Source organism: Heloderma suspectum, chromosome 6, assembly GCF_057233095.1.
Source record: "Heloderma suspectum isolate Gila_16-S chromosome 6, 16-S_ref, whole genome shotgun sequence".
Taxonomy (NCBI): domain Eukaryota; kingdom Metazoa; phylum Chordata; class Lepidosauria; order Squamata; family Helodermatidae; genus Heloderma; species Heloderma suspectum.
The window spans coordinates 80371498-80397860 of record NC_139463.1 but is presented as its reverse complement, the minus strand read 5'-3'; the positions used below and the strand labels follow the sequence as shown (position 1 = coordinate 80397860).

The window sequence follows — 26363 nt, the reverse complement described above, 5'->3', positions numbered from 1 at the left end:
AGCATCACCGATGCAATGAATATGAACTTGAGCACGCTCTGGGAGAGAGCGCAGGACAGGAAGGCCTGATGTGCTATGGTCCATGGGGTCATGAAGAGTCGGACATGACTGAACGACTGAACAACAACATGCTTTCCTAATTCAGCTGTGGAACTAACACATATGACCCCTTCTTTCTTCATCCACAGCCTTCTGTTGTCTTTTACTGTACTCATCTGCCTTTCTGCCTGTCTCATCCCATTCTTTCCTCAAATAAACTCCTTTTATCCACTCATACTCACTGATAGGATGAGCATTGGATGACTTACCTCCACATCTTTCCTCTACAGAGACAGAGTTCCTCTAACGTTCCTATATCTCTCATATCTATACATGTATAGACATAGAAGCTATACCTCTCTTCCTCATTATCTTTCTTATGTATCACTTGTAAAAATGGTGTTTGGGTAGCCTGGGAGCCACAGAATGAAACTGGGGATGCCCCTAAAAATCTTATGTGAATATCTCCATAGATTTTGGAGTTCTGAACTAACTGGTCCAATGTATTAGGAATTATCTATAGTCCCATCCCTATCCCCTGCACAGATTTTGTCCAAAGTACTTTCCGTGCACAGTTGCCACAGCTTTCATATCCTTCGGTTTATTAATGGATTGTCTCTCCCTCTACATTGCCAATTTGCATATGCACATAAAGAGAAAAACTCCTGATTTTCTGAGCATTGAGCATCCCATCTTGATGTGATCGTATTCACACCTGCATCATCATGATTGTTTTTATCAGTGTGCAGCAGTGTGTTTGGGGAACAGAGAAAAGGTGGGTGGGATGCAAATTAACTGAAGGAACTGAAAGCTGTGGCAGACTGTGCATGTTCATATTCCAGAATCAGTTTTAGAAGGTCTCTAAAGAAAACCAGAATTCAAGAGGAGTGGAACACAAGGTAGACTAAATGAGATGAGCAATAAAAGCATAGAGCAGGGTAATAGTCTGATTTCCACAGAAAAGCAAGGCAAAGTAAATGGTAATATATACACGATCAGGGAGATTGATCAATTATGAACTAATCCAATCCAGCCTTAAAGTTCTAGATTTCCAAACCAAAGAAAGGATTTTTGACAGAGACATAGATGCTTGTTACTAGTTCTGTGCAAAACATTTTTGAATTACAATAACATCCAGCAACCAAAATTCTACATCCTTCAAAGAGTTAAGTATCACGATATACAAATAACAAAGTTGTATTTATTCCAAATTTAGAAGGTTTACTTTCTAAAAAAAGAACAACCCATTAATTAAAATGTGTTTCCATGTTTACATTATATTGTGTGTTGTTGTTTTTAAAAACACATGTTGACTATATAATAAGTGTGTGCCAAACAAGCACATCCATTTTTGACTCGCCATGTGTATCATAGTCAGTAGTTCAGCAAAGACTAATTGCGCACCATTTTGATATGCCCCATTATAAACAAACAAACAAACAAACAAACAGTATAGCCCTAGGAACTAGTCACTGCTGTAATTCTGATTCTGATGTTGCTTCACCACCCCTCAATCATGTCAACAAGTCTCTCTGACTTCTTGGGAAAATGAGAAACCTTCTAAATACTTTCACTATGGCATCCTTCACCTCCTTATTTCTCAAGCTGTATATAACAGGATTTGCAACAGGAGGCAGGACTGTATACAATAGAGACAAAACTTTGTTGAGATCACTTAGTGCTTCACTTTTTGGTAACATATACACAATCATGATAGCTCCGTAGAAAGTAGAAACCACAATAAGGTGAGAGGAACAAGTGGAAAAGGCCTTTTTCCTCCCAGTAGTAGAAGGAATCCCCAAGATAGTACTTATTATGTATATATAGGATGTCAAGGTCAAGAGAAAAGGTGGCAGGGTAAATACAAATGCCAGGATCAAACTCGTAAGCTCCACGTGGCTGGTGTCACTACAAGAAAGCCTTATAAGTGGAACAGAATCACAGAAATAATGATTGATTTCATTGGGGCCACAGTATGTTAACTGTAGCATGAAAATCAACAGGATTAAACTGGCTGTAAGACCATTTATCCATGAGGAAGCTGCCAGTTGGATGCACCTTTGTGCATTCATGCTTGTTGCATAGTGCAATGGTTTGCATATCGCTAAATACCGATCATATGACATTACTGAGAGGAGATAACATTCAGTTCCCATTAAATATGCAAAGAAAAAGAACTGTACAAAACAGCCACTGAATGAAATTGCCATTTCATTAGTCAACAAACCCTCCATCATTTTGGGTACAATATTTGAGATATAGCAAGTCTCTAGACATGACAAGTTTCCCAGGAAGAAATACATGGGTGTATGGAGATGCTGATCAACTACAATTAGAATTACAATGAGAACATTCCCAGCCATGGCTACAATATAGATCACTAGGAGAACAAAGAAGATGATATTTTGCCATTGGCTGGATTTTCCAAACCCCAAGAGGATAAATTCTGTGATATTCATCTGTTTTCCTCATTCAGTCTGCTCCATGGTTTACAGGATGCATTCGGTGGAGACCAAATGGATCTTGCAATATCTACTGGAAAAAAAGAAAGAAAAAAGAGAACACACAATTTTTGAATCAATTATAGAATTTAGTAAGTCCTCTTCATGTTTAATAATTTTGAAAGTTTCAAAGTGGGTTCTGCAAACTGGCTATCCTCTGCCACAATGCAACCAAATATGAAGTTAAATAAGTCTGCTCAGCTGGCCGTCTTCCCTGCCGACTGAAGTTCAATTCTGCTACTCCTAGATATTTAGAAACTAGTTCAGTGCTCTGCTCTGTTAAAAATATTGCAACCAGACAGCAGGTTCTTTCATTGTCAAGAAGTGAGTCCATTTGCCAGACAAACTGATGACAGAGCAATGCTTATGCAAATAGGGGCAACATAAACAGTATTTTATAAATGAGTCATTAAAAAAATGTCTAGGTGGATATGAAAATGGGAATTCCCTACTACTTAGAACAACTTTGTTTGAGATGTAATCTGGTAAAATGATGGCAATCCAGTAATTTCCATGGAATAGATGGGGATAAAGATGCTGACCTCTGAATCACCATAATGGCTCAGCATGCTCATTGCATATACTCCTGCACATCAAGGTGGGACTGTGCAGACAGAGTTCTCGGTTGAATCCTATGACAATCCTTATATGTATTGATACTGCACCTGTGGGCAACTGTATTGTGCCAAAGTATATACAAAATACATAGCTTTTCCTCACACATGTATCCTGTTCTTACCTTGGGATCCCAGTGTTCTCCCATCAAAGATGTGGGTCAAGTCCACATCCACCTAGACTCAGCAATGCTCAGCACTGCTGATGTTCAGCAGCACAAGCAGGTGCTCCTACAAAACGCATGGGGCCTTGTCAAACTTATATTAATCGAATATTCCATCAAATTCTTTATTTATTTGTTTAGGGAATTTATATATCACTCTACATTTAACAAGATTTCTGGATGGTGAAGAAGAATATTAAAAAATAGATAAAAGTACAAAGGAGGGAGAAAAGAATCAAAATACAGAATAAAATATTTAATTCCAATACAACTAATAAGACTACAGCCGAACAGGAAAGGTTTCTTCAAATATGTTTTTAAAAAAGGTCTTTAGTGGGAGAGCCAGTACACTAAAGCCAGCTTGAACTCTTAGTGGAATCTAGATGGGCTGCGGATCCATGTGGACCAAGCAGGGGTACCTCATCTGAAGACATCAGTGATTGGGCAAGCTGGTAAGAGAGAAGGCACTCTCTCAAATATCTTCATCCCAAGTTATTTAGGGCTTTATACACCAACAAAACGTTAGACTTTAAAATTTCTGAATTCAAGACAGGTGATTATTCCACCTCACCCCACCCCTCTGCCATAGATCTATAGGCACTGCATGATTCTTGAGGTTCACAAACAGGAATCTGATTTAATTTAGATCTTCAATGTTTGAATTGATCAGATTGGATCTTTTTAGAGAGATTAGTGAAATAGTAAGTTGCTTACCTTATGATATGAGGCCCAGAAGGCTCTCTATATGGTTCAGAATGAATGTTTCATTCTTTGTCACTTCATCAAGATGCACCTTTTTTTCCCCTTCTTTTTTTTTGCAATTAAGCAGTTTGGGTATTTCAGAAGTGGCATTCTGTAGGGAATAAATTATCGCAGTGACTCCTGCTCAGAATCAAAGGAGAACGCCTCCCTTGATGCTTCTATGAATTGGCCTTTCTGGTAAAGGTAGTTTATTTATTGTGTAAGTAATTCATCCATTATACCTTCTGTTCCAGCTCATCTGAGGGCCAAGCTACATGTGAAACCATTCACACAATTAGCAAATGTAGGAATGGTTTTCATTGTTGTTGTTTGTTTCTTAAAGCAAATTTACATGCCCTGGGAGGAAGTGGTTGTTTTGGGGTGTTATTTTTTAACTGTTTGCTGCCCACTATAGTTCCCTGAGCCTCCTATTTGCATTGGAAGGAAAGCTGCCATTCACACAAATGGGAGCATTCCTTCAATGCAAATAGAAGGTGCACTGTAGAGGGCCTGATCCAGACCAGTACCATGGCATGCACCACCCCAGGGTCCTGATCCAAGTTGGGTGTCCATGCTTGCTATTTACTTTTAAATAATAATAATAATAATAATAATAATAATAATAATGCAATTACTAATTGTGTGAATGGTAATGACCCTGAGCTACTCAAACTCACATTAAAACACAGGACAATAATTTGAAAAATTAGCTAAATAAGATAAGAACTCTATTTTTTTGTTTATTTAACTTGATAGAAGAACCTAATCTATTAGTAACATAAAGCTTAATTCTTATAGGATATTAACCTCAGACACAAAAATAATGGTAAATTGATCGTTGCTAGTGCCATGCTGAAACCATGGCATGGAGCTCAAGTGGTGATCATCAATCAAGGCCACAAGCAGAATATTTCTGTACCTAGCCTAATATTCAGACTAGCAAGGATCTAAGAACCTGAAAATATCCCAGTGTGTCTGAAGCTAAAGAACCTACTATTAAAGAACCTCCTACTAAAGAACCTTTCTCCAGGAAGTTGGTTAAGGAATCCACATTTAGCATAGAGCTGCACAAGCACAGATTTAAGGTTTCTAGTACTCTGTCCTCCATGAATGAAGCATTACTAACCCTGACTAGCATAGTAGCCATTTAATCTTGCCTAATTGGCATTAACCAACTGGGATGCACCAACAGGTGAAACAGAGAGATGGTTGATTCCCAAGTACACCATCTGTATTGGCTGAAATAATGGAATGAATTTTATTCTAACTAAACTGGATAAGAGTAGCATTTTTAGATGTTATCTCCCCAAGTTGGTGGGGGTGGAGCTGGGCTGCACACACCTGCTCCATCCCCAATGTCACCATGACACACTAGCCCTAATGCCAAGCTAGCCCATCCCTAACTTCCAGTCAACAGATTGTCAGCAAATGGGCAACTATGCACACAGCTGTATAATGTAGGTGCCCCTTTGCAGATAGCCCACTGAATGTGCAGACATTTGGCAGTAGAACATGGTGACAGCAAGGTGGGTCCAACAGGTGCAATCCCTCTCACCCTGTTTAGGTGAACAGAACACCCCAAAAAGGGCTATAGAGCCTCTAACATCTGAAAGCTAGTGCTCAATCCAAACAATTTTGTCTGAAAGCAGTCCAGGGACGGCTCTACAGCATAGCACTTCTGAATATGTACTTGCTGTTTAGAAGGAGGTTTGTAAAGAGGAGATTAATTCAAACAAGGAACCCCCATATGTATCCTGAAGGTGGTATGGTTATATGAGAGGGATGTACCATGCGAGCATGTGGACATTTGACTGTGGTTCATAATTTCTGTAAGCTCACATCCTCTATTCATTCTGCCTTGAGCCCTGAACCATGAGTTGCTGTACTTTTACACCCTCAAAATAAATCTTCCCTACACTGAAAGAGGAGGTTGCTGTTTTCTCAACTTTGGTGACTCTTGCAAAGTAGAAAAGAGTAGAAAACTCTTGCAAAGTAGAGGGAAATTACAGAGTTGAATGTGTTGATTAATACATATCTATGAGACCAAATCTATTTCTGTAAATGCATGTGATGTGAATCTAGTTATTTGACAAGGTGGAGATTTCTTGTAAAAGGAAAGGGAATCTCTTCTTGCAAATGGAAGAGTCAGTCAGGGTAGGATAGATAGTAGAGTAGATAAAGTAGAAACTTTGCAGAGGGATCCATGTAGTTCTTAATCCAGATTTAGTACCTTGTACTTTTAATTTTATCATCTGGAAGTAGGGATGTCAGAGAATTTCGCCACAAGTCTCGGGGAGGCCGAATGCCAGCATATTCAGCCCCCCGAAATTGGTGGCAAAACGGTCTGCCCCCCCACCCCACCCCCCCGGGATGGGACTTACCTTGGGCAAATCTCCCTGGTGGCGGCGGAGGCTCCGGCGGTGGTTTGGCGGCGGTTCGGCTGCGGTGGCAGCGGCCAGTCTTCCGACCGGCCACCGCCACCGCCATTTCCAAGTTAAAAAAAAAACGTGATAGGCTACGTAAAGATTTACGTAGCCTATCATGGCTGAGTGAAAAAAAAACAAAAAAACCCCCGTGCATACGGAAATGGTGGCGCCCATGGGCGCCGCCATTTGCGTTCCTTATTTTGGCACGTCTAGTCTATGTAAACATTTACATAGACTATGGCGAAAATAAGGGGAACGCAAATAGCGTAGACACTACGCTATTTGCGTTCCCCTTATTTTCGCCGTAGTCTACGTAAATGTTTACATAGACTAGACGTGCCAAAATAAGGAACGCAAATGGCGGCACCCATGGGCACCGCCATTTGCATACATGCATTTTTTTGTTTTTTGTTTTCACTCAGCCGTGATAGGCTACGTAAACATTTATGTAGCCTATCATGGCTGACTGCAGGGATGCAAATGGCGGTGGCTACGGCCGCCGCCATTTGCAGTCCCGGCAGGACAGGATTCGTGGCAGGAGGGATGGGGCGCCTCCCCCCCCGGCCAGAATTTCAGGGGGGAGGGAGGGGGTGCCTCCCCCCTGGCCAGAATTTCAGGGGGAGGGACGGGGCGCCTCCCCCCCACCGTGAATCAAATTTCGTCACAGGTAAGTGACTTTCGTACATCCCTATCTGGAAGCATTAGGTCTTTTTGTAAAGGAGATGACCCTTTGATGTACTTTACCATTACGTTATTATTAAATTGTACGAGCTGCCTTGATGGCCCAATATGCTCTGTGAGATATTAATGGAAATAAAGTGAGATATTAATGGAGATATATAAACAGCTAAATAACTATCAGACTTTATTTATTTATTTATTTATTTATTGCAATTCTGGTCCACTTTTCCTCCAAGAAGCTCCAGGTGGCATATGTGGTTCTCTCCCCACCCAACTTTATCCTCCCAAGAACGCTGTGAGGTTGGTTAGGCAGAGATATGGCCACTGTCCCAAGGTCATGCAGTGAGCTTCATGGCTGAGTTAGGATTTAATTCCATTTCTTCTGAGAGATAGTTTGGCACTCCAAACTATTCACAACACTGGCTCATGTTGTAAATATTTTGTATTCTTTCTTTTTAATTGCAGGCCACAAACAGATTGGAAAGGAGGCATATACATTACTAAATAAACAAATAACCACTTCCTAGAGCTTGTTGAAATGGCAAGTAAAATCCTTAATTTTACTAGTCAAAATTTTACATAACTGGGTATATTTCTGTATGTTCCAGCTCAAACAGAATGTCACAAGATTGAAAATATTACAGAAAAGGACAACTAAGGGCACAATCCTATGCAAGCTTAGACTGAAAAAAATCCTACAGCTCCCAGCATTCCCCAGCCAGCCATACTGGCTCAGGAATGCTGGAAGCTGTAGGACCTTTTTCTGTCTAAACTTGCATAGGATTGCTCCCTAAAATGATTAAAGGTCAGGAGCACCTTAGCTACAAGCAAAATGAAAATAATTGTGTGTGTTTTAAAGAATATGTGATAAAGATGTTTAACATTGGTGGTGGTGTGGAGAAAGTAGGGTGAGAGAGAGAAAAATCATTCTCCCTCTATCATAACGATCAGCTCTTTACAATTATCTGAGTCTCTAAGGCTGCAGACTTCAACATAATGGGATTTATTTCTGAGTAAACATGCATAGGTTTGTGCTGTTAGCCTGCAATCCTGTGCTCAATTAATTGGAAGTAAGGCCCAATGAACTCAGTCCAAAGTATTTCTAAGTAGATATACATGGATTGTTCTGTTAAGATATTAATCCAAATTAAGACTGGATGTAATGACCTATTCCAATACATTCTTCTTTTTAATTTGTTGCTGGTTCTGTGTCTCTTTCTCTGTGTGTGTGTCTTTCATCTCACCAACTTAATTTAACAAGGTTGCAAAAATTCATATCACAATGACCACCCCTATTAATGAAATGAAATTAGGGATCTATGAGAAACTTCTTCCAGTTCATTCTTTATAGGATGTCCCCAGTTTTCACATTTTGGACTGAACATGAACTGGACACAACCTGCATTCAAAGTCTGTACATTTCCAAGATTGCGAATTTGATTCGCAGATCAAAAAAAAAATGTTTCCGACAGCATGCATACATTTGGAAAATGTGCATGAAAAATATGTACTTTTTAAAATGTGCACAAATACACTTTAATCAATGGGAGAAGAATGCATACATTTCAAAGATGTGCACAACGGATGGAATGATATGCATGAAAATTTGCAGATTTCCATGCAAAAAAGGGGAATTAAAAACAAAGTTTGTGGTCTGATATGGAATCAAAAGGAATGAGATTCAAGATTAAATTTGGAGAACTTTGGAGAGCTTGATTTTTGCTGATTTGCACATCCCTAAATGAAATGCAATTACTATGACCATCAGACCAATACAATATTTTGGGGGCGATTATACATAACTTCATCTGATTTGCTTTGTCAGCAAAAAAGTCCTGCGGATATTATTTCTAAGGGCATGTTTGACCTCCTTATTTCTCAGACTGTATATAAAAGGGTTGACCAGAGGGGGCAACACTGTGTACAAGAGAGATGAAATTTTTTGCCTATCTCTCTTCGCTTTAGCCCTTGGTAACATATACACAATCATTAAAGACCCATAGAAAATGGAAACTACAACCAAGTGAGAGGAGCAGGTCGAAAAGGCCTTTTGCCTCCCAGTGGTGGAAGGTATTTTCATGATGGCAGCTATAATATATGTATAGGATGTAAGAGTTAGAAGAAAAGTAGGGAATGTGAATATGGCAGCCACAATGAAACTCATAATTTGCACCATGCTGACATCAGTGCATGAAAGTTTTAGAAGTGGGAAGTATTCACAAAAATAATGATCGATTTCATTGGAGCCACAAAATTTTAGCTGCTGCAACATCAAAGTGAGTAATATCATCAAGGCTACAAATCCACTGATCCAAGACACAGCTGCTAGCTGGACACAAGTCCAAGTTTTCATGATTGTTGCATAATGCAATGGTTTACAGATTGCTAGGTATCTATCATACGACATTGCACAGAGTAAACAGCATTCAGTAGATACCATGGAACCAAAGAGATACAATTGTGTAAAGCAGCTGCTGAACAAAATCATTCTGTCCCCAGTCAGGAGAGCTGAAAGCATCCTTGGGAATATGTTGGAGCTGTAGCAAGCCTCCAAGAAAGAGAGGTTTCCCAGGAAGAAGTACATGGGGGTATGAAGTTGCTGATCAAAGACAACTAGTGCAACAATGAGACTGTTTCCAGTGATGGTCACAATGTAAGCCACTAGAAAAGTCAGGAAAAGAAGCATCTGCAATTCATAGAACAACTCTCCAAATCCTAGGAGGATAAATTCTGTCACCATTGTCTGGTTTCTGAACATGATCTATATGGAAATAGTCTGCTCCTGAAATGGTATGGAGAGAAAATAAGCATAGCTTTTAATGTATAAATATATGGTGATACTTAACCCCCTCCCTGTTATGGTCCTTGTTATGGAGAGAACTTGGCATGCATAAGACAATGACCCAACCACTTCTTCCAGCTCTGGTCACACAGCCATATAGCTCCAGAGTGGCCAGGCAAAGCATATATGGCCAGCTCTAAGTCACATTATTTAAATGTTTTGTTTGCGTGTTCATTCTTTCCCTCTGGCTGGCATTGACATACTGCATTGTTGACTATGTGGCTTCACTTTCCCCAACAGCAGTACCTTATTTGAGTGGGGGGGAGATGGGATGTAGGGATGGGGGAGAATTTCTCCCCGAAACTTTGGGGGGCTGAGTGCCAACGCATTCGGTCCTCCAAACCGAATACATGGTGCCTCCAGTCCACTAGCCCCACATTCCTTGACCAATGGGCAACTTAATAGAACAGACAACAACAAGCAATAAGGTTTATTTAACAAGGAGAGGAGAAGGGGGAGAAATCAAGAGGAGCAACTCAGATATTATTATTATTATTATTATTATTATTATTTACATTTATATCCCACCTTTTTTCCTCCAAGGAACTCAAGGCGGTGTACATAATCCTCCCCATCCAACATTTTATCCTCACAACAACAACCCTGTGAGGTAGGTTGGGTTGAGAGTTTGTGACTGGCCCAATGTCACCCAGTGAGCTTCCGTGGCAGAGTGGGGACTAGAACCCGGATCTCCCGAGTCCCAGTCCAGCACTCTAGCCACTACACCACACTGGCTCTATATGATATGCATACAGTTTAAGGCCGTGGTGGCCAGCTTGCCAGTTAGGTCCTCAGCCTAATTGCATCATTTGCATGTGGATTTTAGCCTAATTTCAAAAACCCACTGTGTGTGATCAGTTTAGACCTCTGGCAAGAGCTATCTGTATCTTCCACTGGCAGCCCACTGGGTAGAAAGGGAGAGAGAGAGAGAGAGAGAGAGAGAGAGAGAGAGAGAGAGAGATGACAGAAAGAGAAAGAGAAAAGGGGTGACACATCTACTTTTACCTCAGGCCCTGCCCCCTGCTGGCTTTGGCCCCACCTACTCCTGACATACACCCTCCAATTGATTAAATTGCCAGTTACTGCAGAAATAGAATGGGCCGGACTTAAGAATAAACACATGCAAAAAAGATGCAGGTCACAGATAGACTGCTCGATCCATCCCCAGATGGCCACCAGTCAACAGCCACCAGGAAAAACCAATGTTATTGAAGACTCCCTCCCACAAATGATAAGAGTTCCACCACCACCCATTTGCCCTGTGCTTACCCCAATTTAAAGGCAAAAGTTATCCACCAAGAACTTTAATCACATTCTTAGTTCTGACACACATTTTTGGTGCTTTCTTAATTATTTGTTTTCAGGGCAAAAAATGTGTGTCAAAACCACTTGCACCATACTTAGAAAATTTATGTCTTCCCTCACTCTGAGGTATCCCAAAGAGCCAAGCATCCCACATCCTCACAGAACAATGTATGAATACCAGCATTTTAGGGTGCATCCCATCTTCTAAAATCTAGTCCCTTATTTAAAAAGATAAGAAGAAATGGAAAAGGTAGACAAAGTTTAGAAAGAAGCACAGTGACATTTTGTAATGAGATGTCTCAGTTAAAAAAAAATAGCATGTGTCTATTTTTTTTTTACTTGTTTTGAGGGAGGGAAGAAAAACAGTTTGAAGACCATTTTTCTTCTTCTCATCTCCTTCAATTTTACTTTACAGTTCTATAAAATGACTTACCTATGCCTAAGAAGGTTGAATGGTCTTAGAGCATATTTTGCTCACTATGCACTATTTTAAGGTGGCACCATCTCACTGGACTTTGTTTTTATGCAGATGTAATCAACAATATTTGTTTCCCCCTAATTACTAGAATAGCAAAGGTACACATATGTTATTAATAAACAACACTGTTAATAGAACTTCCATCATTATGGGGAAATAGTTTATGACTACATAAATATGAGTCTCCTGGGGGTTTGATCTTAATAAGAAGCTTGGCAGACACAGCAGAGGGAGCTGTCATCTGGGATGCAAACGTATTTTTGTGCTTTGGCTGAAGACTAATTTAAATCCAGCATGGGTGATTGGGTGAGGGGGAAATGGGAGATGAGGTGGAAGGGTGGGGTGATTGCTCCCAACTCTACATGGAGTCATCAATCAGACACATGGCTTCTGGAGTTGTCCCATTCATCACCTAATCAGTAGGGAGCTGGCCAGGCTGGGTGCATGGAGGCAGACAGAGCGAAGAAGGAAGCTCCTCTGGGGTCCAGCCCTAGCCTATTTTAGGAGTATCTGGCATAATTTAGGAGAAAGATCCTAGGGATGTACGAAAGCAACTTACCTTTTCGACGGGGTGATTCGCGGTGGGGGAAGGCGCTCCGCACCTCCCCCCAAAATCCTAAACTGTCCGGCTCCACTCCGTGGCAGCTAGGGATGGGGGAGAATTTCTCCCCGAAACTTTGGGGGGCTGAGCGCCAACGCATTCGGTCCTCCGAAGGTTTTCGGGGAGAACTTCTCCATCCCCCCCGCCCCCCGCCCCCCCCGGGATGGGACTTAACTTTCATGAATGTCCCTCCCGGCAGCGGGTCCCAGCGGCGGTTCGGCAGGTCTTTGTCAGGGGTGGGGGCAGCAGCCAGTCTTTTGACCGGCTGCCGCCGCCGCCATTACAAGCAAAGTAAAAAAAAACAAATGCCCCCGTGATAGGCTACGTAACGATTAACGTAGCCTATCACGGCTAGATTTGCAAAGTCAGCCATGATAGGCTATGTTAATCGTCATGTAGCCTATCACAGGTGACTTAAAAAAAAAAAAATGCGTACGGCTAATGGAGGCCCCCATAGGAAGTAGGGATGGCGGAGAATTTCTCCCCAAAACTTCGGGGGGCCGAGCGCCAACGTGTTCGGCCCCCCGAACAAGTTTCGGGGAGAAATCCTCCGCCCCCCCGCCCCCCCCCCCGGATGGGACTTACCTTCCCTGAATGTCTCTCCCGGCGGCGGGTCTGGCTGGCGGTTCGTCCGGTGTTCGAGCGGGGCGGGAGCGGCAGCCGGTCTTTCGACCAGCTGCCGCCCCCGCCATTGCAATGAAAGAAAAAAAAAAAAACCGTCCCCTGATAGGCTACGTGACGATTCACGTAGCCTATCACGGCAAGATTTGCAAAGTCAGCCGTGATAGGCTACGTGAATCGTCACGTAGCCTATCACGGGTGACTTTAAAAAAAAAAAAAAAAGTGTGTACGGATAATGGCGGCCCCCATAGGGAGCCGCCATTCGCGTTCCTTATTTAGTTGCTGTAGTCTACGTCAATGTTTACGTAGACTACGGCGAAAATAAGGGCAACGCTATTAAAAAAATAGCGAAAAAGCTGCGAGAAAAGGTAAGTGACTTTCGTTCACCCCTAATAGGAAGCCGCCATTCGTGTTCCTTATTTTGTCCCTGTAGTATACATAAAGATTTACGTAGACTACGGCGAAAATAAGGACAACGCAAATAGCCAGAGCCATCTGCAGCCAGAGTTCTGGCCGCAGACGGGGTGCTGTAGGCGCAAATGGTGGCTGCCATAGCGGCCGCCATTTGCATCCTGCGAAGCTGCCATGATAGGCTATGTAACTATTTACATAGCCTATCACGGCACGCCAAAAAAACAAAAAAAAAACAGCGTACGCAAATGGCGGCGGCTGTGGCGGTCACCATTTGCATTCCCTATTTTGAGCCGTTTTAGCCTGCGTAAATATTTACGTAGGCTATTACGGCGAAAAAAAGGGAACGCAAATAGCGTAGTGAGCGCCATTTGCATTCCTTTCCCCCCCTCCGTTTTAGCCTACTAAATACTTATGTAGCCTATCGTAGCCTCCGCGGGGATGCAAAAGGTGTCCCTGCATTAGCCGTGATAGGCTACGTAAGTATTTACATAGCCTATCATGGCTATGATCAGGAAGTGAATGGTGGCTGTAGGGTGGCCGTCATTCGCAAGCCAGCATGGACGGCAGCAGGTAAGTGCTCCGTTTTGCGTGCCTTTCATGGGTTGGGGGGGCGGGGGCTTCGTTCCGCCATGGATTTTGGGGGGCCGAATGCACTGTCATTTGGCCTCACCGAGATCTGTGGTGGAATTCTCTGACATCCCTAAATCCCCCAAAGTGGCTCACGACTGAATAGGGAGAGTGGTTATTGCACATTGCTGGTTAACTCCTACTATGCTTTACTAGGAGATAATCAGAACTTTGTCTGTAGAGGGACCTTTATTGAGCTTTTCTGTCTTTCTCTGACTTAGCTAAGAACAGGATGAATAGTATAATCACACTGTGACTGTGTATGTGTGTGTGAGTGCGTGTGTGTGTGTAATCATATACATACATATATGGTTTATTGCAAATTTTTCATGTAATCAGACTGTTATCAGCATGTAATCATGGCAGTCCCTCCTAGTTCATAATTCTATGCTTATCTGAAGGACCAAGAATTATTTCTGGGAATGATTTATGAAGCTGATACATTTCCATTGGATTAGTGGTCTAAGATAAGAGTTCACTACAACGGATCAAAAGGTCAAAATGTGCATTTATCAGAAACCCAGCAGTCATCTCACATTGTATTCTGATACGCCAATGACATCTTCTCAGCGAACATGGCTCTCTGAAAATAACATAAAACAAAACAAATTCTTCTTAGGGACCACCCATAGCTTGACTGGGTGTGGCCAATCAGTTATGGTAGACAGGTTCTTGGCACATGCTTAAAGCAGTTTAGCCCCTTTTAGACATTTGAACAGGACTCCATGGGCATTTCTACACTAGCCTAAAATCCTGCATTTAAAATGGGGCTTTCTGCTTCCATTTTAAATGCAGGATCACAACCAACTCCCTTTACATGTGCTTCCCCCAGCCCCGCCCCTTCTCCCCATATCTGAGTCTTCCATTATCTTTCATTGATCACGCTTCTCTTCTTGCCCCTTTAACTCTTTTCACAGAGGAAACTGAAGTGGAACACGACAGGGTAATTTGATAGCTCATTATCTGCAATCTATTTAAAAATGGAAGGAAGGGCATTTAGTGCAGTGGACACCCTGGAGGGTCACAGCAGGGTGATGGTGTCATGCAAAGAGCCTGAAAACTTCCATGAAGGAGCAATCTCAATCACAGGATAAAAGCTCTGTGTGAAGGAGCCCCATGCATGTTGTGAATAGGGAGCAGGAGGCATTATGGTGGGAGGCTTCTCCTCTGTATGTAGGTTCATTATCACATGTATAGCAGCGGTGTTCAAACTGTTCAGCCTGAGGGCTAAATCCTATTCTAAAGAACCTCTCAGGGGCCACTTTCCAAGGGTGGGTGGGACCAAAGGCAAAGGGAGCAGAGCCAAAGTACCAAAGAACACCAGCATGGTTTAACTTAAACCTCTTACTGGTATTAACTAAAGAGAGGCATTTCAACTATTTTAGAATGGGCGGAGGTGGGGGAGAGACTGCAAAAAGCCAGAAATCCATCAAACAAGGGTGGTTGGGCAAAATGGAGCAAGGCTATCTGGCTGGTTTGGGATCCCAGGCAGGCTGGATTTGGCCCACAGCCCTGAGGTTCTGCACCCTTGATGTAGGGAGTTCAGGGCATCCCTACATTCCTTGTAATGAACATGAATAGAGAGGGGGGTGAACCTATTGCCATGATGCTGCTTGAGACCCTATGCATGTTCATTCAGTCCTCTTTGAACTTGAAAGGGCTATTGTTTCCCATGGGTTGGATCCAGATTATGTTAGTCACCTTTAGTCCCACTGAAATGAATGCGACTGAAGTTTCTAATGGCTAACTTGACCCATTTATTTCATTGGGCCTAAACCATGGCCAACTTAGTCTGGATCCTGCCCTATATCTATAACACTCATTTTATAGTAACATAAATCTGAACTGTACATGTTATGTATCTCTTTGTACTAGTGTACAAAGCCCTAAACAACATGGGACCAGGACACCTGAGAGAGCACCTCCTCCTTTACCAACCTGCCCAGTCACTGAAGTCATCAGAGGGCATGTCCCTGGTGGTTCCACATGGACCTATGGCCTGGAGTCCACAAGGAAAAGAGCCTTCAGTGTGGTGGCCCCCTTCCTGTGGAACTCCCTGCCTTTGGAGGTCAGGCAGGTGCCAATATTGTGTTATGCTGGTTTGGCACCTCCTGAAGACATTGTTATTTCGAGAGGCATTCCTTGAGTGACCAGTTATGGTTTATTAAGTTCAGAATCTGTTCTTTTAAAATGTTTTCATTGTTTTCATTATGGGGTTTTATTCTTTTATCTTGTTGTTCATCATTCTGAAATCTTTGATGTGCAGTGGTATATCAATATTGTAAATGAATGAATGAATGAATGAATGAATGAATAAATAAATAAATAAATAACACCATGGTTGAGAAGTATGAGAAATTCATTTTAGATATATATTTAAAAAAAAAAAATCAGGATTTGCCCAGTTTGCACCTTCTGGACTGAACATTGATTTGGATGAAAGCTGTGGTCCAAGTCTATACATTTCTGAGCTTCCAATATGATTTGTAGACTGCAAAAAAAAAATCCATCCGTCCGCATGTGTACATTTGAAAACTGCACAGAAAAATAAACTTTAATCAATGGGATAACAAAATGTGCGCATTTCAAAGTTGCACACAATTTATGCATACGTTGGGGAAAATGCGCAGGAAAATACACAGATTTTCATATGAAGTGGGCGGGGGGAGCTCACAATCTGATGCAAACATGAGACAGAATGAGTTTTGAGATGGAATTTGGAGAACTTAGTTTTCTTGCTCACCCCCCTACTCCATGGACAGGAAAGAAATGGACATGAGCAGCCTGGTGATATTTTTCATGTTCTCCTGCATTCATATAAATGAATGAATGAATGAATGAATGAATGAATGAATAAATAAATAAATTTCATGTTCTTTCTATCCCAAATACGAAGAAATTTGTAAATTTTGATAATTTCTTATAAAACATGAAATAAAACAAAATTTTCACCCATCTGCGCCCGTGGAATGCAATAGGTACATCTGTTCCCTGCATGGAGATGATCATCTTATACCTGCATGCCATATAGCTGTTAAATATGAGGAGCTTGTCAGAAAAGACAGAAGTGGCCACCCTAATGCAGCACCACAAACACGGTTGAATAAACAATGATTGCATTTGGATGATCATGAGGGTAAAAAAAGCCATTGTGGCCTCTCCCCCCACCCCACATGTGCCATGTGCACACCACAATTTGCACAATTACCCACAATGCAGAGCAGGTTGCTGCATTGTCTAAAACTGGTGTGCTACGCGGCAGGTGTGCCTTCTTAACCATACCACAACCAATGGCTTGGAGTAGGGGTTGTGGCATTGGTAAGAAGCCACCCCTGCCACATACCATGCTGGGTTCAGTCAACATGGCAACCTGCACTGCATTGTGGGTAATTATACAAATGGTGTGCATACACGTGGGGGCAGGGTGAAGCCACGATGGCTTTTTTTATCCTTGTGATCACCTGAACACCCCCACTGATTCAAGCCCCGACTTTTAAAAGCTAAGCACTGAAAGCCACGAATAGATGAATCTTACATTATTTTATTTTTTAAACAAATCTCATGTTTTTCCTATCCAGAATATGAATTAAGTTGCAAATGTTGGTTATTATTATTTTTTAAATGAAATGATATCCTCACCAAACCATACCTCAGCTCGAAAGAATTAGCAACTTGACTTTCCATTCCGTGTAATGGCCCTTTGGTGAGTTCCACGCTCACGTAGTCATGTGAGTGGAGGATGAGGGAGAAACAGGTCCTGTACTACAATGCTGAAATCGTATGTGTGGATTCTGCATCCCCAGTCAGACTGCATTAGGCGAATATTTTTGTTGACCATTAGTATTCTCTGATTCTTGGACTCTATCGGGCTAATATATCTCAGTGCTCAATTTAGTTTTGCTTTTGCCAGTGGCATGTATGTATGTATGTATTATTATCCCAAACTATTTTTAGGCCACCTTTAAGGGTAAGTCCTCTCAAGGTGACCATAAAGCTAATTAATGTGGTTGCTATATAACAAAACCGAGGGCAGTGTTTATTGTTGCATTAGTAAGGTAGTGTTGCACAACTAATCTTTCCTTCCTCCCCCTGCACCCCCATACTCTCCCAGAAGGCTCTTATAGAGCTGCAATGGAAGGAAATAAGCACGCTTAATCAGGAACCTTGTGTGAGTGGTGAACTATTCCTCTGCCTGATTTTGGGAGAGACACAGCTAACTATGTTCAGTAGGTGTCCCAGCCCTCTGGAGAAGCTTTCCAGGGGTACAGGGACCTGTGGGAGGGGGAGGGAAAGATCAGTTCTGCAATGCTGCCTTCCATTCACACAACACTCTGTCATGTAATACCAACTGTTTTGTTATATAGCAAGCAACCACATTTATTTGCATTACGACATCTTGCTTGATATGGCACAAGCCTGCCAATATTATTTCTCAGGGCCCGTTTCACCTCCTTATTTCTCAGGCTGTATATGAATGGATTGGCCAGAGGGGGCAAAGCTATATATAAGAGAGAGGAAAATCTTTGCATGTCTCTTTTCGTTTCAGTAGTTGGTAACATATACACAATCATTAGTGAACCATAAAAAATGGAAACCACAACCAAGTGAGAGGAACAGGTAGAAAAGGCCTTTTGCTTGCCAGTGGTGGAAGGGATTTTCAAGATGGCAGCTATAATATAGACATAAGATATAAGAGTTAGGAGAAAAGCAGGGAGTGTAATTATGGCAGCCACAATGAAACTCATAATTTCCAACAATCTGGTGTCACTGCAGGAGATTTTTAGAAGTGGGAAATAGTCACAAAAATAATGATTTATTTCATTGGGTCCACAAAAAAATAATTTTTGTAACATCAAAGTGAGTAATATTGAAAATACAGCAAATCCATTGATCCAAGATGCAGCTGCTAATTGGATACAAGTCTGAGAATTCATGATTGTTAAATAATGAAGTGGTTTATAGATTGCTAGGTACCTGTCATAAGACATCACACAAAGTAAACAGCATTCTGTAGCTGCCAAGGAACTACAGAGATACCATTGTATAAAACATCTGCTGAAAGAAATTGTTCTGTTTCCAGTCAAGAGAGCAGAAAGCATTCTTGGAAATATATTGGAGCTATAGCAAGCTTCTAAGAATGACAGGTTCCCCAGGAAGAAGTACATGGGGGTGTGAAGGTGCTGATCAAAGACTATCAGTGCAACGATGAGGATATTTCCAGCAATGGCCACAATGTAAATCACTAGAAAGTTTAGGAAAAGAAGTGTCTGCACTTCGTAGAATTCCTGAAATCCCCGGAGAATGAATTCTGCAATGTTTGTCTGGTTTCCCAACATGATGTAAATGAGGCAAGTCCTACTGAAAACAGAGATACAAAATTTAAATCTATTGTCATGGGTTGACCCTTCTCTGGCTATGTACGTTTCTGGGATGGAGAAAGCATTTGTCTGAAGAATATGGTATAATCTGACTACCCACCTACTTTCCTTATTTTGGTGTTACAGGTGCAGACACAGAATGCCATAACAAGTAACAGGGAGGGAAAGAGGATAGACAGAAAACATTTTGCTTTGGTATTTCATTGGCTTATCCTGATGAAATATTTTGAGTTAATGGGGTAGGTTAATCTATTGTGAATTTCACAGTGTACTTCGAATTGGGTGGAGTGCCCTTGTAGTGAGTAGTGTCTTAATGGTTTTATAGCCACAATAGCCTCATGGAAGAAAGCACTGGATCCGCTAAGACTCTTCCTAGCACAATGGTTTAACTGACAGAGTGCACATCTTTAAATTAATCTGAAACCTTCAACAGCAGATATGAAATCAGCTGTATTTCCCCTGAACCAGTACTATTCTAAACCCAGCCAGATGCATGAATGTTTTTTTTCTCCTTCTATGAACTGATTAATGTTTAATCATTATCACAATTACCTCAGACATAATGCATTTATAGCATGTGTTCATTACCAAGACATTGGAATATATAACATGTTTATGCACAGAAACTAGAATTTCTGCTTGCTTTGGAATCCATCCATTGAGTTTTGGCCAAATGCGGCAACTTCTGGTGCCCAGGGGAAGGAGGGAGGGGGATGTAACACAAGATATTAGGATGAAGGGAAAATCTTCATGGTTCTAACTGAGGTACCAGATTAAAAATTAGAAATTATCCTTCATAAATTTAACCAATTAAAATTGGAAATGAATGTGACTTTATTTTTTCTCCTACATCTTTCCAATGGATATTAATGCTGGTTTGTACATCTTTAAATGAAGAACACTGATCTGGATTGTTTTTCCTAAGTTTAATCATGATAGGTTATACCCATTACATGGAAGGTCATGATACTAGAACAAATTATGCTCTATTAATCTGTTGGATTAATTTATTAGTCAATCACATTTTCACTCCATCCTTCATCCAAAACACAATAACTGAAAGTTGGCTGCAGACAGCTGTTTTACCATCCATTCTACCACTTTTTCTTACACATGTGTATTTGTGAAAAAGTTCTCCTTACCACTTGATAGGATAATGGACATGGCAAACTTAGGTCTTAAAGGGCTAGGCTAGCTCTGAGAAAGCTCAAAGGGCTAGGCTCTGCATTCTCCCACTTTATCCTCACAACAACCCTGGGAGACAGATTAGACTGTGAGAATGACTTGTCCAAGGGAACCCATTGAGCTTCATAGACGAGCAAGGGCATCATCCCAGTACAGCACTATGAGAGGGATTCTGAGAAGTTTCCTCCAATGGTGATTCTGAAACATGATTCTGGCTTGGTCGTTGTATTTGACATATCTTTAATAAGACTTGAGATGAATTTCTTCTCTGGTGTGGCATACTAGGAACAATATAGTAAATAGTGCCCGAAGAAGACCGCAATCTGTTAACATCTTTTCTTACGATAAATTATTAATGTCTTTATTTTTTCTTATGATAATTTTTTAATGTCTGCAATTTGTCTAGTTACTGTCATTACATTTTAAACTCATCTTTCTTAAACACACGTGACTCAAGTTCAACACTCAGCATAATTGACATTCCAAATTATATTTCATTAATAACTGTACACAGGAAGGTAAGTGTTTCTGTTCCTCCAGATACAAGCAAATATCACAAATACACTTCAAACATGCTCACTTATTTCACTGGAGTTTAGCCATGAAATTTTTTTTTCAAATGCATTGAAGAAACAGACTGTAGCCCATGAAAGCTTCTGCCATATTAAATGCTAGTCATCAAGGTGCCACAAGCTGTTTGTTTTTCCTGTAACAGACTAACATGTCTAGAGCTCTGGATGTTTATTTTGTGAGGAGTCTTTATTTTATAGGCTAGTCTTTTTGTTTCAATTCGTTTTTTCTGAGGAACTGACAAGGCAGACAGTATTGACAAAGAAAGTTTATATAGAAATAAATAGTTACCGTTCAATTGCTGATATTCACTGTTGAGATATTTTATGATGACAGATGAAACAATTCTCAGATCATTTTCTTCGCCTCATCTGATTCAGTGTATTGTGTCTCTCAGTACTAGGACATGAATGGCTAAGAACGTGTGTCAATTGTGAATTATGATGCCTTGTGTAGGATGGTTTTGCACTGTACATTTTATTAATATGAAATTCTCTGTTCTGGCTTTGTATTTAAGCATAATAAAGCACCAGAAGTTCAATTCTACTGCCTAATTATCGGAACAGCCAAGTTAGAAACACCTTTAAATCATACACTATTCAGTATTCAGAGAACTGCTGTCATCTTCAAAGGATAGATTGGCTAGAAGTATGAAAATGTGAGCTTTCCAGGATGTTGGTTTTAATAAGAGATAAACAAAGGTGAACTGTTTAGCCACCAGGGATAGAATATATTTAAAAAAAACAAACGATAATGTATTCGATAGGGAGTAAGAGGAGTTCAGTACAACAAATGAAATGTAACAACATCATGCATCTTTCCAAGCCCACAGAGCATATGACATTCCTCAGTCCTTTGAGAGGCCTAACACATCTTCTCACTCCAACATTCCAGGGAATCACTTGGTAAACCCAATTAGATGTCTGCTTAGTTACACCAACTTTATTGCTGAGCTCTGAAAATGAACAACAATGGTTTATTTTTGTGGCTGCCACACCTACTGGGTTAAAAAACTGTAGGAATCTTAGGTTTGGGAAGAGGTAGTTGCTTCAGCTCAGATGGTGTACCAAGTGACATTCTGCCAACTCCGCTGAAGTTGTGGGAGAAATGTGGAAATGATTTTTGGCACAACAACACCAGGGTCATCCAGTGAAGCTGAATGGTGGGTGGTTCAGGACAGATAAAAAGAAGTACTTCTTCACACAGGGCATAGTTAAACTATGGAATTCACTACCACAAGGTGTGGTGATGGTGCCCAACTTGGATGTCTTTAAAGGGGGACTAGGCAAATTCATGGAGGATATAAGGCTATCAATGTCACCTGCTCATGATGGCCATACAGTATATTACCTCCACTGTCAGAGGTAGTATGACCCTGTATGCTAGTTGCTGGGGAAAATGAGGGGGGGGTGCTATTGCATTCATGTCCCACTTGTGGGCTTCCCAGAGGCATCTGATTGGCCACTGTGGGAATACAGTGCTGGACATGGTAGGCTTCTGGTCTGATCTAGCATGGTTCATCTTATGTTTTAGGATGAAGGCATAAGCAGGAAGTGAGATGGGATTAGTTAGAGATGCTTCATGTATCAAAAGATAAGGGAAAAAAACACACACATGGTGATACACTGCAATTTATTTAACAAACTGTTCCAGTTTCTTACAGAAGGTATCTATACACTTATAACATGTCACTTTAATGGGTTTTAGAGATTAACGTGAACCAAATACATAACCATTACCAATTCCACATTGAACAGCTTGACAAAAAAGACATTCCTTCACTGTTTAAAGACAAGGATGGATTCTGGGAATAATTTCTTAGGGTGTGCACAAATAATTACTGTAAACATAGCTCCAGTGTGAGTACAGGGACAGTACCTGCTTCTGCAGGATTCCAGCACAGCCCTACTTTCCATTATCTACACCCCAACTACCTATGTGAGTACCTGGCCATACACATAGAAAGAGCTTGAAAACCAATTCACACCCAGCTCTCCATCTGCGGCCGTATACATTATTTGTGTACTACAGCATGAGTAACTTGACATTCATGGCAATGGCCCTCATCTGCTATTGATTATTCGTGTGCATGTTTATAGGTGGGATAAGGGGTGTGGAGGGGCAGGGCCCTATTAAGCCCACTGAAATCCTCCACATGTACAGTCCATGTCTTATACTCAGACTGGATTACTCACAGTCCCACAACATGGCCAGAATGTTTCTGACACAGCAAGGTGCTGAAGCTAAGCTGGTCTGTGTCTCATCAGAACTTGAATGGCCAACTATCTGTGAGTACTCTGTGCACCCCCTTAATTTCCACAGACTAACAGTGGGATTAGAAGAAGGGAAGCGAAAAGCAAGGGAGAAAGGGGAAGATATACCCAACTGAATGCAGAGTTCCAGAGAATAGCAAGGAGAGACAAGAAGGCCTTCTTAAATGAACAATGCAAAGAAATCGAGGAAAACAACAGAATGGGAAAGACTAGAGATCTCTTCAAGAAAATTGGAGATCTCAAGGGAACGTTTTGTGCAAAGACGGGCATGATCAAGGACAAAGAAGGCAGGGACCTAACAGAAGCAGATGAGATTAAGAAGAGATGGCAAGAATACACAGAAGAACTATACAGGAAAGATCTGAATGTCCCTGATAGCCATGATAGTGCGGTCACTGAACTTAAGCCAGACATCCTAGAGAGTGAAGTCAAGTGGGCCTTAGGAAGCATTAGTAACAACAAAGCTAGCAGAGATGACAGTATTCCAGCTGAGCTATTTAAAATCCTAAAAGATGATGCTGTTAAAGTGCTGCATTCAATATGCCAACAAATCTGGAACACTCAACAGTGGCCACAAGACTGGAAAAGGTCAGTTTACATTCCAATTCCAAAGAAGGGCAATGCCAAAGAGTGTTCAAACTACCGCACCATTGCACTCATTTCACATGCCAGCAAGGTGATGCTCAAAATCCTACAAGCTAGGCTTCAGCAGTATGCGAACCGAGAACTACCGGAAGTACAAGCTGGGTTTCGAAGAGGCAGAGGAACTAGAGATCAAATCGCCAACATTCGCTGCATCATGGAGAAAGCAAGAGAATTCCAGAAAAACGTCTATTTCTGCTTCATTGACTACGCTAAAGCCTTTGATTGTGTGGATCACAACAAACTCTGGCAAATTCTTAAAGTGATGGGAGTACCAGACCACCTTACCTGTCTCCTGAGAAACCTGTACGAGGGTCAAGAAGCAACAGTAAGAACCAGACATGGAACAACCGATTTGTTCAAAATTGGGAAAGGAGTACGACAAGGCTGCATATTGTCACCCTGCTTATTTAACTTATATGCAGAGTACATCATGAGAAATGCCGGGTTGGATGAATCAGAGGTCGGAATTAAGATTGGGAGAATTATCAACAACCTCCGATATGCAGACGATACCACCCTAATGGCAGAAAGCGAAGAGGATCTTAAGAGCCTCTTGTTGAGGGTGAAAGAGGAGAGTGCAAAAGCTGGTTTGAAACTCAACATTAAAAAAACGAAGATCATGGCATCTGGCCCCATCACTTCCTGGCATATAGAAGGGGAAGAAATGGAAGCAGTGACAGATTTTACTTTCTTGGGCTCCAAGATCACCGCAGACGGTGACTGTAGCCATGAAATTAAAAGACGCTTGCTCCTTGGGAGGAAAGCTATGGCACACCGAGACAGCATAGTAAGAAGCAGAGACATCACCTTGCCGACAAAGGTCCGTCTAATCAAAGCTATGGTTTTCCCAGTAGTAATGTATGGCTGTGAGAGCTGGACTATAAGGAAGGCTGAGCGCCGAAGAATTGATGCTTTCGAACTGTGGTGCTGGAGAAGACTCTTACGAGTCCCCTGGACTGCAAGGAGGTCAAATCAGTCCATCCTAAAGGAAATCAACCCTGAGTGCTCATTGGAAGGACAGATACTGAAGCTGAAGCTCCAATATTTTGGCCACCTAATGCGAAGAGAAAACTCCCTGGAAAAGACCCTGATGCTGGGAAAGACTGAAGGCAAAAGGAGAAGGGGTCGGCAGAGGATGAGATGGCTAGATAGCATCACGGATGCAATGAATATGAACTTGAGCACGCTCCGGGAGAGAGCGCAGGACAGGAAGGCCTGGCGTGCTATGGTCCATGGGGTCACGAAGAGTCGGACATGACTGAACGACTGAACAACAAAGCAGTGGGATATAAAACAGTAGTTCATTGGCTCTCTTAAGACTTTCTTATTCTGTAGCAAAATATTCCAATCCTCTATACTGAATTCTTTTTACTGGTTGTTGTTGCTGCTGCTGCTGCTGCTATTATTATTATTATTATTATTATTATTATTATTATTATTATTATTATTATTTGTAGATGCTGTGCTAGTTAAGATGGAACCCCATTAACAGAACTTATTAACCATATTAATTAGTTGTATGGGGTTTGTTTGTGCTTCAGAAGGCTAGCAATATTATTTCTCAGGGCATTTTTGACCTCTTTATTTCTCAGGCTGTATATAAAAAGGTTGGTTAAAGGAGGGAGCACTGTGTACAATAAAGATGAATATTTGTCCATGTCACACTTAGGGATGGCTGAGAATTTGTCCCCGAAACTTCGGGGGACCGTGCACCATCGTGTTCAGCCCCCCGAACAAGTTTCGGGGAGAAATTCTCGACACCCCCCACCCCCCGCACCCCCCCCCCCAGGATGGGACTTACCTTTGCCGAATGTCCCTCCCGGCGGCGGGTCCAGCCGGTGGTTCGGCGGGTGTTCGTGCGGGGCGGGAGCGGCAGCCGGTGTTTTAGCCGCTGCCATTCCAAGAAAAGAAAAAAAAACAAAAACGCCCCCGTGATAGGCTACGTGACGATTAACGTAGCCTATCACGGCTAGATCTGAAAAGTCAGCCGTGATAGGCTACGTAAATCGTCACGTAGCCTATCACGGGTGACTTTAAAAAAAAAAAAGCATGTACGGATAATGGCGGCCCCCATAGGGAGCCGCCATTCCCATTCCTTATTTGGTCGCTGTAGTCTACGTAAATGTTTACGTAGACTACGGCAAAAATAAGGGCAATGCAAATAGCGTTGCCCTTATTTTCGCCGTAGTCTACATAAAGATTTACGTAGACTACAGCGACCAAATAAGGAACGCGAATGGCGGCTCCCTATGGGGGCC

At 41.7% G+C, this 26363-nt stretch overlaps 3 protein-coding genes across 3 annotated transcripts; all 3 read right to left on the bottom strand.

The window, feature by feature from the left end:
- Positions 1–1553: 1553 nt before the first annotated feature.
- On the bottom strand, positions 1554–2525 carry LOC146341399 (olfactory receptor 10A7-like). The gene has a single exon (XM_084808339.1). It carries the CDS (start codon positions 2496–2498, stop codon positions 1554–1556), a length of 945 nt encoding a protein of 314 aa, XP_084664465.1. The 5' UTR covers positions 2499–2525.
- A 6445-nt stretch (positions 2526–8970) lies between these two features.
- Positions 8971–9906, bottom strand: LOC146341398 (olfactory receptor 2AP1-like). The gene has a single exon (XM_084807422.1). It carries the CDS (start codon positions 9904–9906, stop codon positions 8971–8973), a length of 936 nt encoding a protein of 311 aa, XP_084663548.1.
- An 8482-nt stretch (positions 9907–18388) lies between these two features.
- On the bottom strand, positions 18389–19390 carry LOC146341397 (olfactory receptor 2AP1-like). Its single transcript, XM_084807421.1, has one exon. The coding sequence runs from the start codon at positions 19388–19390 to the stop codon at positions 18389–18391; it is 1002 nt and encodes a 333-aa protein (XP_084663547.1).
- Positions 19391–26363: the final 6973 nt, after the last annotated feature.